This window comes from Excalfactoria chinensis, chromosome 8, assembly GCF_039878825.1.
Source record: "Excalfactoria chinensis isolate bCotChi1 chromosome 8, bCotChi1.hap2, whole genome shotgun sequence".
NCBI lineage: Eukaryota > Metazoa > Chordata > Aves > Galliformes > Phasianidae > Excalfactoria > Excalfactoria chinensis.
This window is the reverse complement of record NC_092832.1, coordinates 17,296,751-17,311,816: the sequence shown is the minus strand read 5'-3', so window position 1 is coordinate 17,311,816 and position 15,066 is coordinate 17,296,751. Positions and strand designations below refer to the sequence as shown.

The 15,066-nt window shown below is 36.4% G+C and overlaps 1 protein-coding gene across 1 annotated transcript in view; it reads right to left on the bottom strand.

Moving 5' to 3' along the window:
• LOC140255662 (vitellogenin-1-like) overlaps positions 1 to 15,066 on the bottom strand; it is a 44,450-nt gene that overhangs the window by 29,135 nt on the left and 249 nt on the right. The window contains exons 2-13 of the mRNA XM_072343453.1: positions 15,010 to 15,030; positions 14,643 to 14,794; positions 11,867 to 12,118; positions 9,519 to 9,680; positions 8,611 to 8,762; positions 6,170 to 6,320; positions 5,918 to 6,075; positions 5,647 to 5,812; positions 4,450 to 4,572; positions 2,576 to 2,794; positions 384 to 601; positions 201 to 298 (exon numbers count right to left, since the gene is read on the bottom strand). Coding sequence (XP_072199554.1) covers positions 201 to 298; positions 384 to 601; positions 2,576 to 2,794; positions 4,450 to 4,572; positions 5,647 to 5,812; positions 5,918 to 6,075; positions 6,170 to 6,320; positions 8,611 to 8,762; positions 9,519 to 9,680; positions 11,867 to 12,118; positions 14,643 to 14,794; positions 15,010 to 15,030 — 1,872 coding nt within the window. The remainder of the gene's footprint in view (positions 1 to 200; positions 299 to 383; positions 602 to 2,575; positions 2,795 to 4,449; positions 4,573 to 5,646; positions 5,813 to 5,917; positions 6,076 to 6,169; positions 6,321 to 8,610; positions 8,763 to 9,518; positions 9,681 to 11,866; positions 12,119 to 14,642; positions 14,795 to 15,009; positions 15,031 to 15,066) is intronic.

Here is a 15,066-nt window from a genome sequence, read left to right as displayed (position 1 = left end):
AAATTGTTAAGCACCACTGAGACTATGGCATTTTATATAGGTCCGAATGCTGCAATGGCTAATGAAAATGAAGGGACTGGACTCTCCTACTCTGTGATATATAAATATATATATACACACACATATAACTTCAACCTGTATGTGTTTCCCCAAAAGATCTTCAGATGATTACTATTGGAGGGAAGGAGTATGTACCTTACCTTTAAACATACTGAAGCGGAAAACATTGCTGAAATGGTAACCAGATCTGTCAAATTTAGGACTTAATGCTCTGACAGCCATTCTGCAGGCAGAAGCCCTGAAAAAATTCAGCAAGCACATTAACACCTCAATTTGTTTGTAACAAGTTCCTCATCTAGGGAAGGGAAGTAGATTTTCCTTACATCGTTTGAAGATCTGGAGCTGTGCTTCTGCCCAGGGCCCTCAGGTAAGAGTAAATGTAACTTGCCACTTGCATGCTAGGTTCCTTCAGCATAGCATCAGCTAATGTCATCAGGATTGAAAGACCTGGCTTAGTTTCAAGCAAAACCTCTGCAGCTAATTTTCGGATCAGAGGATGTATTTTGTGATTCAGCAAAATCTCAAGGGTAATAGCCTGGACCTGAAAATAATTGATACTTTCAGAGTTAATCTGTATTTGAACATGTTGCTAATAGCCTTTCATCACCAATGAATGATCTCGTCATCACTTTATACTGTAAAAATTTGTATTATTTAATTATTATGGCAACAATATTCCTGTTTCAGAGTTTGAGGGCTGGAAGGAGAATTATGGTAATGCAGCCTGATTCCTAAGCAGTCAAAGCCAAGGAACCTCACTGAATAACCTCTACATCAAATTTACTTTCCCTTGTTAAGCCTGCAACACAACCAAGACAAGATCTAGATATAAGTGATTTCAAGAACCCATCATATACCAGAGAAATACATTCAGTGATCAGCAATCCCCACCCATAAGGATATGTCTTAACTCAAGCCATTTGATCTCCTGGTGCCCATTCTACTAGAATAACAGACAATTTACTTCCAAAAATCTCTATGCCATGTAGGTAATTCAAAATTGTAATGATATACAAGAAATGTAATTTTCACAGTACTTGTAACTTTTGTGTTTGATTTGTACAATATTTGGCATCAAGACTAACTTTTTATTGGAACATTTCCAGCTTGCATGAGAGGCACCAAAATGTTTGACTGCAACTTCAAACTGACTGGGGAAGGAGTAACACCATTTTGGCCCAATCCTCTGGAAAATCCTGTTCTGCCTCTAATGTTTGTGCTTTTTAATGTAAGGTATGATTGAGAAAACTTAATGTATTTTTCTGCAGTAGCCTTTTTCTAAATGCAATTGCATTTTAAAATTAAAGAATAGAAATGACAGGCCATGCATTAAGTCTGTTTAATGCAAATACGGGTGTGTAGCTAGCTGTAAACCAGGGATTAAACTGACTGGTTTTTGAACAATGTAAAATCCAGTCACAGTCATTAACCTGCTCCAGATCAATTTTCTCTAAAGAAAATGCATAGAAAATGGAACTAAACAGCAGTCTGGGTCACATGTGGGAAGCTAGGCCAAAGGACAAGCAGAGATGCAGCACTGTTTTCAAACACCAGATCAGCTTTTCCCTTCCCCAGCAAATAACCTAATTTCTACACTTGCTGTCCCTCCACCCTCCCACCCCCTTTTCCCCATCTAGCTCATGCGCTCTAGTAAATTGTTTCTATATTCTTTAGCTTGAAAGCATAAACCAGCACACTTCTGCCTATAGATCAATATGAGGAATCAAACTGACCATCATATGCAAAAATTAATACAATGAAAAAACTAGTACAGAAGAATAGTTAATGAAAGCCTTCCATTTTACTTTTCATGCTAAGAATGGTCTCATAAAAAATATGTATATATATCTGGGAAAAAAATGTAAGGTTTCCTTTTACAAGTGGCTTGCTTTAAGGTGAAAATGATTGTAAAGTGACATCTGCGATGGATAAGATTATGCCCATATAACCACTGGATGCGATGTCTAATCATTACCTCATTCAGGGACAAAAGTCACATTTAGTAAATGCTCTGTTTATGACTTAAACCCACACAATGTCTGTAAATTTTTAATTAGGATGCAAACTTCTAGTATCTATTTTCAATAAGATCTGGTCTTGAATTACGATTAGATGTGACATTCAGTATTAAGTGTCAATTTTCAGAAAACCTTGTTTTCTGGTTCTCTCACATACCAAAGTTGAAGTAGCACTAAACACATTTTGGTCAATAATTCAGCTTTCTGTCTAATGTCCTTGGAAAACAAAGGTTTGCAATAGAAATACTGATGTGTCTTCAAAAATAGGATGATTAATCCTTTTAATAGGATTTCAGCTGCTTTCTGAAACACTAGAGGTTAATGTCAAAAGGAATAAAACATGACAGCTCAGGAGTGATGAATGATTTTAAAAAATGCACAATATTATAGCTATATTTGAAAATAAACCCACTGTTTTCCTCTCTCCCTCCATCATCGATCAGCTTCAACTTATTGACTTATGATAAGTACAAAGGAAACAGCTTTGCTTTCCTTACCATTTTTGGGTCTCTCATGCCTATGCTCTTCAGGGCCATCACAGCAGCTGCATGGACCTTGAGGGGCAGATCTGAAGCACCAGCTGCATAACCAGGCAAAAATTTCTTGATGTGCTTGATGCTGGCTGGATGTCCTACATTTCCAAGAGCTTTCAAGGCCAGCAAGATTTCTTCTATGTTAGATTTGCTCAGTGCCTCTCCTGCAAAGCCATGGATTGGCTGGAAAAAACCCACACATCCATTGAGTCCAATTCCACATACTCCAACTACAAGTATGTTTGAAGTTTGATAATTTATAATTTCAGTTTGCTCAGTACGCTTATTTCTCCCCCCCCCCCCCCCCCCTTTTTTTTTTTCCCCAAATTCTTTTTTTCCTCATGAACTGGACACCTTATTCATGGAAGCGTAGCCAAGAAAGTTGCTATGAACTGCTTCTTCATCGCTGCTTTAAAGTTATCAAGTAACATTTTTAAGGACAAAATTAATGGAGTGGACATAATTCCTACTTCCTTTCAGAGGGAGTTGAACGTTGTTTGAATATCTCTTCCTAATGCTAAAGGGAAGATGCAAAAATGTGTATACAGTTTAATCCTTAAGATTAATCCTTCTTTAAAGAAGATTCCTGAAGATATGTCAGGGGTGGTGTTCTAACAACACTTGTTTAGATGCATTAATTGCTGAGATCTTTGTGTCATTTTACAGCCTTCCTCATATGCAACTGAATCACACTTGCATTTATAAGGTAAGGTTAGAAATACTTGTCTGTACATTCTGATAATGGAAAAAGAACTATATCCTAGCAGAAATATTTTGCAATGTAATGCAATGCAATAAATTAAAAATAAATTAATTAAAAAAATCAAACAAAAAAAAACAAGTAAATGAACGAACAAAAAAACTCACACACACACAAAAAAAAACCAAACACAAAAACAACATCAGCAAAAAACAAACAAACAAACAAACCAAAACAAAATCAGCAAAAAATTTCTAGAAAAGAAGCACAAGCTGTTGCAGAATATTTTAAACATGGTGCCCATGCTTTAAAATATCACATTTGAGGCTCATTGGCAGTGAAGATACAATGTATTTGATATTACTAATCAAATGAAATTTTGAAATGCATTGAATAAGCATTCATTCTGGGAAAGAATTTCCACTTCCTGGCACAAGGTTTCTGAGATTTCATTAGCTCAAGAGTATTGGTGGCAACCATAACACAGGTTGTGCATGAAGGAACATCAGCCATATCTGAGTACCAGAGAAAAGAAGCATGGGAGACATAATATTTTGGGAATGCCCTGCTCATACTTGACAGTAACCAAGAGTGAGGACACCTATTTCCATTTTCCTGGCCAGGTGGACAACCACTGTAAACCATGACGTACACCTCTAAAATGCGGAAATGATATTTATTGTCTATTTAAACTGTTTTCAGGCATGTTGACTAAAAGTAGTGCAGAACAGGGATTATATTCCTGTTATTAAAACCTTGCACTCTACATAGATGACTAGGCTCTGCTTCTGGCTGAAAAATGTCTGGGCTACACAGCTTTGGACAAAACCCTGGGCTTTTGTGTCATTTATATATCTCTTAAGCGTCTATATTTAGCAGTATTTCAGAGCAGTGCTGTGGGACTTCATTAATAGTCAGCAATAAAGCAGAGATACTCAGAAAATGCCATGAATTATATGCTGCTACTTCTCACTCTCTTTCGTGTGTTAATCTAAAGATAAAAATGCTGTATTTAACCAACTGGGGTTCATTTCCCCCAAGGAAACACTGCAATGAAGTGAAATACAGATTTCTGAATAATGAAGAAAGTACTCAAGGCTTAATTTTTCTTTTAAATGATACATAAAAATCTGGTTACCGTGAGACATTCGGAGCAGGAGCCTGATGAAGAGCACCGTTTGTGGCACAGTGATGCATAGCTGAGATGGCAAACCTTTCCAAGTACACTACTTGAGTGTGAACAATGCTTTTTCACAATGAGCTGGGGAGAAATAAATTGTTTGTTACCAGCAATAACGAAGAGTATCAGCATCAGAAACTGTTTCTTCCAAATACAAGAGAGTACAAGGGTTTTTAGATTTTCATACTGATGAATTTAGAGTCAATTAGTGAATAGAGTTACCTTTGACAATGGAATTCTAAAGTAATTCCAAGTAATGTATGAAAGGCAGATATGTTGCTTTTACAGTGTTTCAAATATAAAATTGGTATGGACTATAATCCAAAGGGGAAAAATCAGCCAGTTATTAAATGAATGGATTGTTATTTGAACACACATTAGTCAAAAAAATATTTTCCATAGATATGTCTGTGTAAGCCTCATCAGTAGATATGAACATTGTGATCAAATATGGATGGACCTTACTAGTTTGGCCTACCATGAGTATTTCATTTAAATCAAGTAGATGGCAGGATGCAACAACGTACTACCTCTTTAAGTGAAAAGCATAGCATTACCACACAGCCATGCCCAGGATGTCATGGCTTTTACAGCAGGCAAAACTCTTCACTGAGAACCATGGTCTTTACCTAGGTTAGGCAGAGATAAATACCTGCATTTGAGGGCAGAATTAGACATGGCAGAAGAGGGAAAAATTGAAAAAATGACTAAGCTTCTCCAACATGAGTTCTATATTGGCATAATTCCCTTGATTTCCATAGTTCTTCTCTGACTTATATCCATTCTGCTGGGTCAGCCAGGGCAAATATATGGTTATGACAAATAAGTATTTCTTTCCCCCTAGTCTTAGTAAACACTCAGTGAGAAATCCAATCTGATGTAACTACAAAGTACATTTGGATGAAGGAAGACTAGAAACCAGTTTACAATAACCTGTCACTAGAAGGTATTTTATACTCTATCTGTTTTATTCTGTATTAATTTTTGCCCTCTTTGCATTCTCCTTCCCTTGAGACACTCAGGAAATAAACTCATTTAAACCTCACTAGAGGATATAAAATCTTAGTATTTCCAAAGCTCTTGCAGTCTTGCCAAAGGAATAAATATAGCAGATGCTAAAATCAGTGTGATTTGAGAGCATTTAAAGACTCCTACTGTAGCTTCTTCCATCACGTCTTGAGTTGGTGAGCTTGAGTGGAGAGCCACAAGCAGTGCCTGAGCCATTTCCCAGTTGGTGAGCTCTTGCCTTTCCATTTTATGCCTCAAGAATCTCAGGGAATGGTGACTGCCTGCTGCAGGAAGTAAATCCAAAATGTAGCGCCTGGAATGGGAAAAGCAAGGACCATTTTCCAGTTTTATATTTGAACACAGTCATTCCAGACAGCCTCCAATAAAGCAGAAGAATCACCACTTGTATTCTTTGTACCTGTATGCTGGCCGACTTGAGAACTGTTTCCACACTGACTCATAATTCTCCTCATTTGCAGCACGGAAGAGGTGCATAAGCTTGAGGGCTTTTGCTGGTGCATCACTGGGAAGCTGTTCATATGTGGTTTCTACTAAGTCTTTCAGGCTTTCCTCTATCTGTGGGAAGATTCAACTGCATTAATCTTACATTATTTCCCACGTTTACTAACTCTAACCTCCAGCCCAAATTCTATCTGTGACTAAGCTTTACCTGGCTTTCCACATCTTTTATTTTGAATAAGTGGACAGGAAGCTGAAGCAATTCACTGCCAAACTGGTACTGGAGTGATCCACGTTTTCGGAATTCTTTTGGTGGAACTTCGGCCACTTGCTTTTGCACATCAATCAGTGCAAATGTCTGCCTGAAATGGAGGAAACCAGAGAGATAACCTCAGAAGATATTGAGTACCAACCCTAAGTAGCACATGGTTTCTGCCTGTCTGCACTGCCACGCAGCCTATTTTTTATTTTTTTATTTTTATTTTTTCAGAATGGTTTTATTATTGAGGTTTAAGGTTATTTACAAGCTGATGAATTAGGATACGGTGTTCAGAAATTCTCTGAGAAGGTGTGCTTTTAATCAACAGGAATCAGATCAGAGCCAGCCTTTGCTTTCCTTTGAGAATAACATGGCCTGAGAATTTAAGAAAAATGTGGGAGGTGAGAAACTGTGGCCTGAACAAGATCGTAGGAACTGTGTGTTGAGACTTAATAAATTAAAGATTGGGGGAAAATAACTGATGAGAAAGATTTTCACAAATTATAACTTAATTTAAACCTTTTAAGAAGTTCATAAAAGTTTTCACGTATCTGTGCCTCCTAGAAGCTTCAAAACAAAACAAAAATGGTTAGATACAAGAAGAAATACTACAGTCTTTTTACTTGTACTCTTCCAATCCTCTCTTCACTTTGCCTGGAAAGTTGAGTGCTCTGGAGATCGTGAAAGATAAAAGGCTCTCATGAAGTTTCTAATTGGATCTCAAAGAGGGCCAGATGCATTGAGGATTACTTTTAAGAAAAATACTCAAGTTTCTGGAAATTTTTCAGAGTACCATATATTTTTCCTTTAATAAGAATAATGAGAGAATGTCTTTGTAAACAGTTCCTATCTGTGCTGAATTTTCTTCTAAATACACACATCCTATCACATCAATTATGTTCAAAATAGTTCATTTAGAACACAATCGTGATGTTAAGCATTTGTATTTAACAACTGAAAATATTCCTAAAGCAATATTGTTATACATTTCAAAATCTCTACAAAATTGGCTTGTTTATTTTAGAATCTCTACAACGATCTTCTGTATCATTTCTATCCACTCCTTCCATATAGATTACAGAGAACTGCTGCTGAAAATATCAGAGAATCACTTTGCAGACAAGCTACTAGAATCTGAATACAAATCACTACAAAATCACCAGATTTTTTTTTGTTTTGTTTTGTTTTTCTCTCTTGAAATTTCATACAGTACTGTTAAATGGATTATTTATTGTTAAAGCCTATGGATTGGAAAGTATAATATCAGGTACATTTTGACAGAATTAACTCCCCTTCAGAAGCATGATGAATCTGTTATGTCTCCATCCTCATTGTTTTGGGAAGAGATATATCTTCATAGAATAGATGGGAAAATGTTAGACATTGAAGGGAAGAGCAAATGAATGCTAAAGATGGGCTTCAAAGGATGCCTTATGTTGAAGTGGACAGAAAAATCAGCTCCAAGTGTTTTAAATCCTTGGTGCTAGACTATTTATTTATCTATTATTTTACACAAAGTACATTGCAAAATTAACTTCCGGAAACCTACGTGACAAATCAATACCTTCTGAGCTACCTTACATTTGTCCCGTTCTTGTGGGAAATGCAGGATAGCCAGAGAAAATGTGGAAGAGTAATGGTACTACACTTTTTAGGGGCTCTATACCTGAAGAATAGGATGTCAGTCTATGCAGGCTTGCAGAGTGAGCTTAAATCAACAAAATGAAACACCAAGAATCTAGGGCCTTGAGCTAAAAATTAGCAGAGGTTTCAATTTCAGACAACAACATTCTTTTTCATTTTGCCTCAGACCTGTTCAAAATCTATGCAAAATTTGCTGTGGAAAAGCAAATACATATTAGACTTCATGTTCTCAATCTTTTTGCAATAAAATACAATTTCCCATAACGAAATAGTTTTGATGGAAATTTTGCAAGCTGCCACAGTACATAAGAAGTATTTCAGAATCCAAAGTCCTATCTAGCCTTCTTGTGAACTGGTCTCCAGGTTCTCTCACTGCATTATTATTTTCTAGGGAGCTCTGTTTCAGTGAGTAACTGTCTTTCAAAATATTTTACTGTAAATATATTAGTTCACAGTTTTTCAGATGGAATTACATTTGTTTTGTCTTTTATGACATAAATCAAATATCCCTGAGAAATAAAACAGTCAAATCCTGCGAAGTTTAGCTAACAAAATTTGGATAGTGATGTGCATGCTTCAGATTTACAACAAAGAGTAAAGGCTGTTTTTATGAACTGTTTGGGCTTTTATGTAATTAAACATCGGCAAGCAATAGGCCACAGAAGTAAAGAACTTATTTCAGTTATGGAGTTTGACCAGGCTACTGAGATGCTGAGTTAGCTGCTGAATTAAAGGCATATGTACGGTACCTTCCTTCTACGATAACATTTCCTCCTGCTATCTCATGGAAAGGTGCAGTCTGGTGGATTTCCTCAACATCAGCTTGTGTGATTACAGCCTCATTACGAGCGTATTTAATTTTGTAATTATAAGTAGCAGTTGCCCGGAAATTCTTGTTTCTCTTTATAACAAAAACAAACAAGCAAACAACAAAACAAAAGAACAATAAACATGCAACAAACAAAACAACATCAACAACAATAAAGAACACAGAAAGTCATTTACCTTTTAAATTCTATGCCTAGAAGTTATAACATCATCACCCACTTCAACCCCCTTATTTTCCAGTGCTGTTTTGCTCGGCAGCAACTCAGTGCCTGCATACTTCTACGGGAGAGGTCAGGCATGCTGCCTGGATCCTTCACTTTTACTACTAAGAAGTCTTAGCTGTTTTCTTTCCTTTCCCAAATGTAAGTCAGTTGCTGTTCCCTTGTGAAAGAGACATATTTTCTGAGCAAAGCAGTGGAAAAAGCTGCACAATTTTTTTACATGAAGGAGAGAATTATAATAAGATGCAAAAGTACCTATCTTGAATAGTTGAAATTGTACACCATGCTTAGCCTTTCTTTTCTTTTCTTTTTTTTTTTTTTTCCTAACAAAAGAGGTAAATTAACTCATGCTTGTAATTAATGGTCTCCAAGCCAGCCAGCTGAACTCAGTTGAGTTATGCCTATAGTACACAACAGTCTGTAGCATGGACCTCTGTCACCCTGTGGATTTCATTTTCATACTGAAAAAAAAGTCAGATACTAGATGGAACAGATCTGATCTGATATCTTCTCTCAGTCTGTTTATTAGAAAGCAAGAAATAACGTGGCTGTCAAATTGTTCTCTGTATAAGAATATAAAATTGAAACAAAATACTGGCCTAAGTTACCTGCTGACAGGTCTGGCATGGCTGAGTGTATGCTGAACCTGTGACCACTTGGACTTTCTCTTCACAACTATTCAGGTCCTTGGATTTGGTCACATAGAGTAGGTTTGCTTTCTTGTTTTCTTGAACTGTATATGTTGTGTTACAAATACCTCTGATCCCAGCCTGTCAAAAATAAGAATGTGATCAGAGAAGTTTTCCCCTCTACAAAGTTCCATCAGTTCCTCACATGGACTCTCTTGCTTAGTTCTGTATTTTCACAATTCCTGATGGAAATGCATACTTTACTTATTCATTGTAGGTTCCAGGAGAAAAATTGGCATGATCTATAATTTCATTTCTTTTTTTATATGCACATGTTTCCCATAAGCCAAACCAGGACTTCCTTGAGAAAACTTAAACACATGAGAGTTTTCCTGAGATGAGATTTGGAGCCTCAGAAAAGATAGGTAGTGATTTCCAGTTAGAGCTGTTGGTTATGAAATATGATTTGAGGAATATTAATAAAAAGTGCCAAAATAATGTGATCATTCAGAATAAAAATCTCAACAGTAAAGTATTTTAAAGATAGAGATGACATTCTTCCCTTAAAATTTGCTTTTATAGACAGTATATAAATGCCTATGGAACAGGCCTTGGAATACCAGATCATCTGTCACAATCTGAACAGCAAGAATTAAAAAGAATTTCAGGATAGCAGAGTTTTGATTGTAGATTTTCTTGAGTTTGAAGTTTTAGCTCAGACTTTTAATAATATTTCAAGCATATATATTTATACGAGCTCTTAAATCACCTCAGTCAGACCAGGGGTTTTGGAGAAGGAAATATTTGATTGCATTTTAGGAGGAAGGGTTATTTTCATGATTTTTTTTTTATTGTTATTGATAGGTTAGGGACTCCAGAGAACAGCTCTGGGCTATGTCAGAACAGCAAAATGGTCATGCGCCAGTTGCAAGGCAAGACATACCCACTCTATCTTTAATTTAACAACATTTCTGGAAAAAAAAAAAAAAAAAAGTGGCTTTAGTAAAGGTTAGAACACAGAGTCAAGTTTTCCAAAAGGCTCGAGCTCTGCAAATACAAGTATGGGGCTCCTCTGCAGACTGCAAGCTGAAGTAGAGCAATATAACTTTTAACAAGAACATGCAGCCCACAGGACTTGGTGGCATGAATTAAGACTTATGCATTACAGGACTTCTAGGTCTGTGCAGTTTGCAGCACAGGTACACTTGCCCTATGCACTGTGGGCTGTGAAGTAGAATTGCCCAGTCTAGTCCTTTAAACCAGTCTGTAACTTATATTTTGGGACTAATAATGTTTCTTTTCCTTTACAGAGTGACTTTAGATTTTCAAGCGAGAGTGCCAGTTCTCATTGATCAATTGCTGTTTGAGGAAAACAAAGATGATTTGGAAACTATTTTAGGAGGTGAAATCACATATACTGTTCAGCTACGAGAGAAGGGCGTATTGCTACCTGAATTAAAAATAATGAAGATGTAGAACTAGATATGGGAAAATAGCATGGCAGTATATGCAACATCATGACTCATTTTTTTTTAATGTGCAACAAGCAATGTGAAGTTATTAAGTCATGTATCTCATTTTCCAGAAAAAAAAAAATCCTCTATCCATATGAAGATGCATTTTTAAAGAAGTTAGTTATTCTGGTCTGCATTTTCAATAAGGACAACATGAGAGGTTAGTAATTTCAAGCTTTCTGCTCATCTCTGAATCACATGTAGTCTAATCAATGCAAATATGATTTTAGGAAAACTAAACACATTGCAATTTCTGTAGTGAACAGTAATATCAGATGATTCACCTTGACTAAGATATAAAAACCTGAAAAAGTGTGGAAATTCCAACAGAGTACCAACTGAGCTGTCAAAGGTATTATAGTAATATAATAGCACATATGCTGTTTTCCTCCTAATAGAGGAGCTAAAAGAGATTAAAGGATATATGATTGGTTAAAAAGTCAAATAGCTGTTATTTTAGCTTGAATTTTGTATTGTGTATTTAATACTGTATTCAAATTTTATGTACGCTTCAGCTTTCACAGTAATACACTTCAGGAATCACAAGCCAGATTTCCTAAGATTGTAATGCAGCAAACACATTTACTGAAATACTTTCATCAAACAGATTAAAAATCTGGTCTTCTGTTGTCCCGTTTAGCTACAGCTCCATCAAATATTGTTCCATGAGAACAATCTAATGCTGATTACCCAAGCTTAGATGCTTCTTCTATAAGACATTTATACCACAGTTGAATGTAGAAAATAAAGTAGAAGAACATGATATTTTATCTATTCATACAGCAACCACAATGGCTAAGACAAAATGCTCACCTCCTGTAAACTGTATGAATGCTGCATCTTCTTCATATTGAGCTCCAGAATACTGAGAACCCCTCTGTAGATGTTCAGACCATCATCTGAGACAGAATCAGGAGCCATAAGGTTTCCAATGTGGCCATTGTTACACTCAAACTTGATGGGACTACTAACTTGTCCAGTTAGTGCCTGAGTCAGTTTAAGTGATCGAGAGAATGAGCTTGTAGGCCAGATGCCATTGTACTCTGCTGCTTCAATTGAGTGAATCTAGAACAACAGGAAAAATACAGTTTCTTTTAATTTTTTTTTTTTCAGTTAGTTTTTTTTTGCCAAGCCATGTAAGCAGCTGGAGTTTTACTTGCTTCAAAAATACACTTTTAAATAACATAAAGTCTCTACAAAGGGAAAACCTGAGGTTGTCATTTAGAGTAATAAACGTACATATTCCCAAATTTAAAAGGATATAGAAGAGAGTAACTGAAAAACTGTTACATTTCCACATTCATGACACTCTGCTTTATTTACGGAGATAATCTGTATTGCCAAAGGTCCATGTGTATGAAGAAATAATCCAGAGAAGAGCTGCATGAAGTAGGTTGCTACTCAAAAGTAGCACAAAAGATCTGCAGGAAATTTCAGGAAAAAGTTAATGTTGCATAAAGCATCATTAACTCCTGTTGTGAACTCTGTCATCTCACTTGTTGGGGTCACAGAGCACAGACAGCAGTCAGAAACTAATAACAACATGGCTGCTGGGCCAGCCAGATAGCTATAATTAGCTAGAACAGCAAAGAGCAGATTACAAAAATTGTCCTTCCTTACATGTTTTGCAGCAGTGTGGCAGAGCTGAAGGCTCAGGAACTGGCCCCAGCCCTGCCCCACACTTCACGCTCTAGCCTCAACCTGCAGCACATCCAAGCAAGTCGAAAGTTGTGCTAGACTGTGCATAACTCAATGATTTCTGTCCCATGGGAGCAGGGCATGTTTAGCCTAGTTTCTCAGAGGACCCTTCTTTCCTATATGTTTTGACGATTTTAAGAGACTTTTCTCTGACACCTTAGGCGGGCAATGTGATGCAAGTCATGGATTAATTTCTCAAAAAGCCACACAAACTAAATCTTCATACAGTAAGCCACTGGAGACTATGCTTTCATATTTATTTTTGTTATTGTTGGTGGAGATCACTGCCAACTCCAGTAACTGAAGCTTACAGAGGAGGCTGTTATGGAGCAAATCCCTCATGTTGCCTCTTGGACATGCTTCTGGCATATTGCATTCGGGCAGATTTGGGACTGCTCTGCAGGGTCAGTGCAAGGTAGTTTTCCATAGCCCTCAGGGCCCAAGCAGGCCTTATGCTGTCTGCTTGGTTTTGAACACAGCTGGCAATTCTTACTTGTGTGTTTGTGATGAAAAAATTGTCAGCAGGGACCAGGGGCCACAGCTTTTTACTTGGGCTAAATGAGAACTAGTAGGCAACAGATGAAAGATTAATTCCCTGAACTGTCCCTCCTAACTGTCTAATTTAAATATAACAGCAGCAAAATAAACTTCTCTGGGAGCAGAAGGGAATAAAATGTATTGTTACCTTTCACTTAAAACTTGCCCCAAAATCCTGTGACTTTTGTTTTTCTCTTGTTCTTCTTCCCCAGGAGTATTTAGATTTGAAACAAATATTTTCACAAATATACTAGGGCAGATGAATAATTGTTGGAAGGTTATAGGGAGCAGGAGTCAATTTTGGGGGGAGACTCAACTTAGCATATTAAGCATCATCTTAACAAGCATGATGGAGGAAAGGGGGCAAAGATAAAAATTCTGTTTTTTTGACTTCTGTTCTTACCCCTGCCATCAGAATGGTTCCAAAGAATGCTTATCAATCAGGTGATAGGCGCTTTATATATAAAAGTATAAATATAAATATATACATATAAAAGACAAAGGAAAAAAAAAGAATGAACGAAATTAAGAAATCCAGCCATTTGCAAAGGTCATGGAAAAGCAATGTGTCCTGTCTATTATAATTTGAACTTATAAAAATACCTAGTCCCAGAAGGCTAATTCAGGCTGAAAGGCTACAGAATTTACAGGCATTTATCAGACATTCACCAGTCTTTTTAATCTGCAGTTTTTCAATTTGCCAAATAAAAGCTTTTAAAAAGATCGTTTTTCTTCCACATGCACAGAAGACTGAGTTTGTGTAAAGCAATTGAAGGGTGCTTTTCAATACATTCATTAGAAACTCATATAGGCTTCTGTTATAGGCAAAAACATTTTTCACATAATCAGAACTCTTAGTAATTACTCAGCATGCAATAAAAATATACAATTGAGGATGACAAAGGATGTCATCTGGGACCCTGCAGAAAAAGAAGCCACCAGATTACATTAATTATGCTAAATATTGAATCACATCCAGCTACTGTCGTATGTTTTATTGCCTTTCATTTGCTGGCTACGAAATCAGTTGATTAAATAATCCTAGGTTGTACAGTTTGGAACAATTGGATTGATCCAATAACAAATTACTGTGCATTTCAAATTACATTCCATTGTCTCCCTGGCCACAAAGCAGAAGAAATCCTTCAAGCCCAAGGTTGGCTTGAGCTGAGAATTACCTGGCAAAGCGCAAATAGAATTTAGAGCACCGAATAAAAAAATCAGTATCGTTAGTTACATTCTGCCTGAGTAAGCACAACATATGATGAAACTTAATTACTTCCCAAAAGCTTAAGAACACCAACAAACTGGTATCAAGAGAATTTTACCTTTCAAATTGAATAAAATGTCTTACCCTAATAAGACAAAGTTTTGGTCCAATACCACTAATTTCCACTGTACTACTTATCCTTATTCCAGATCTTGCAAGTCGTTTCTCTGGAACTCCAATGAGAACTTTGCTTTTATAACTGTATCTATAAACCATATTTTCACGAAAATCAGGTTCTGCAAAGAAATGGTTTCCATAAAACATTACAGAGAACATATTAAAGTGCCTGTATTAGAATATGTAGAACAAAAATGATAAATTTGTTCATTTTTGTATTGCACCTGAAGAAAATTAGCTGTTGTAAAATTACATTAAACATTGATATACTTTTCAGATTCTATTTTCAATTTCACTCATTATAATTATAGTGGCTGATAGGAAAATTACTTACGGTAATTAAGATGCTGGCTCCCTGAAAGAGAAGGAAGGAAAAAGAAGCAATAAATGA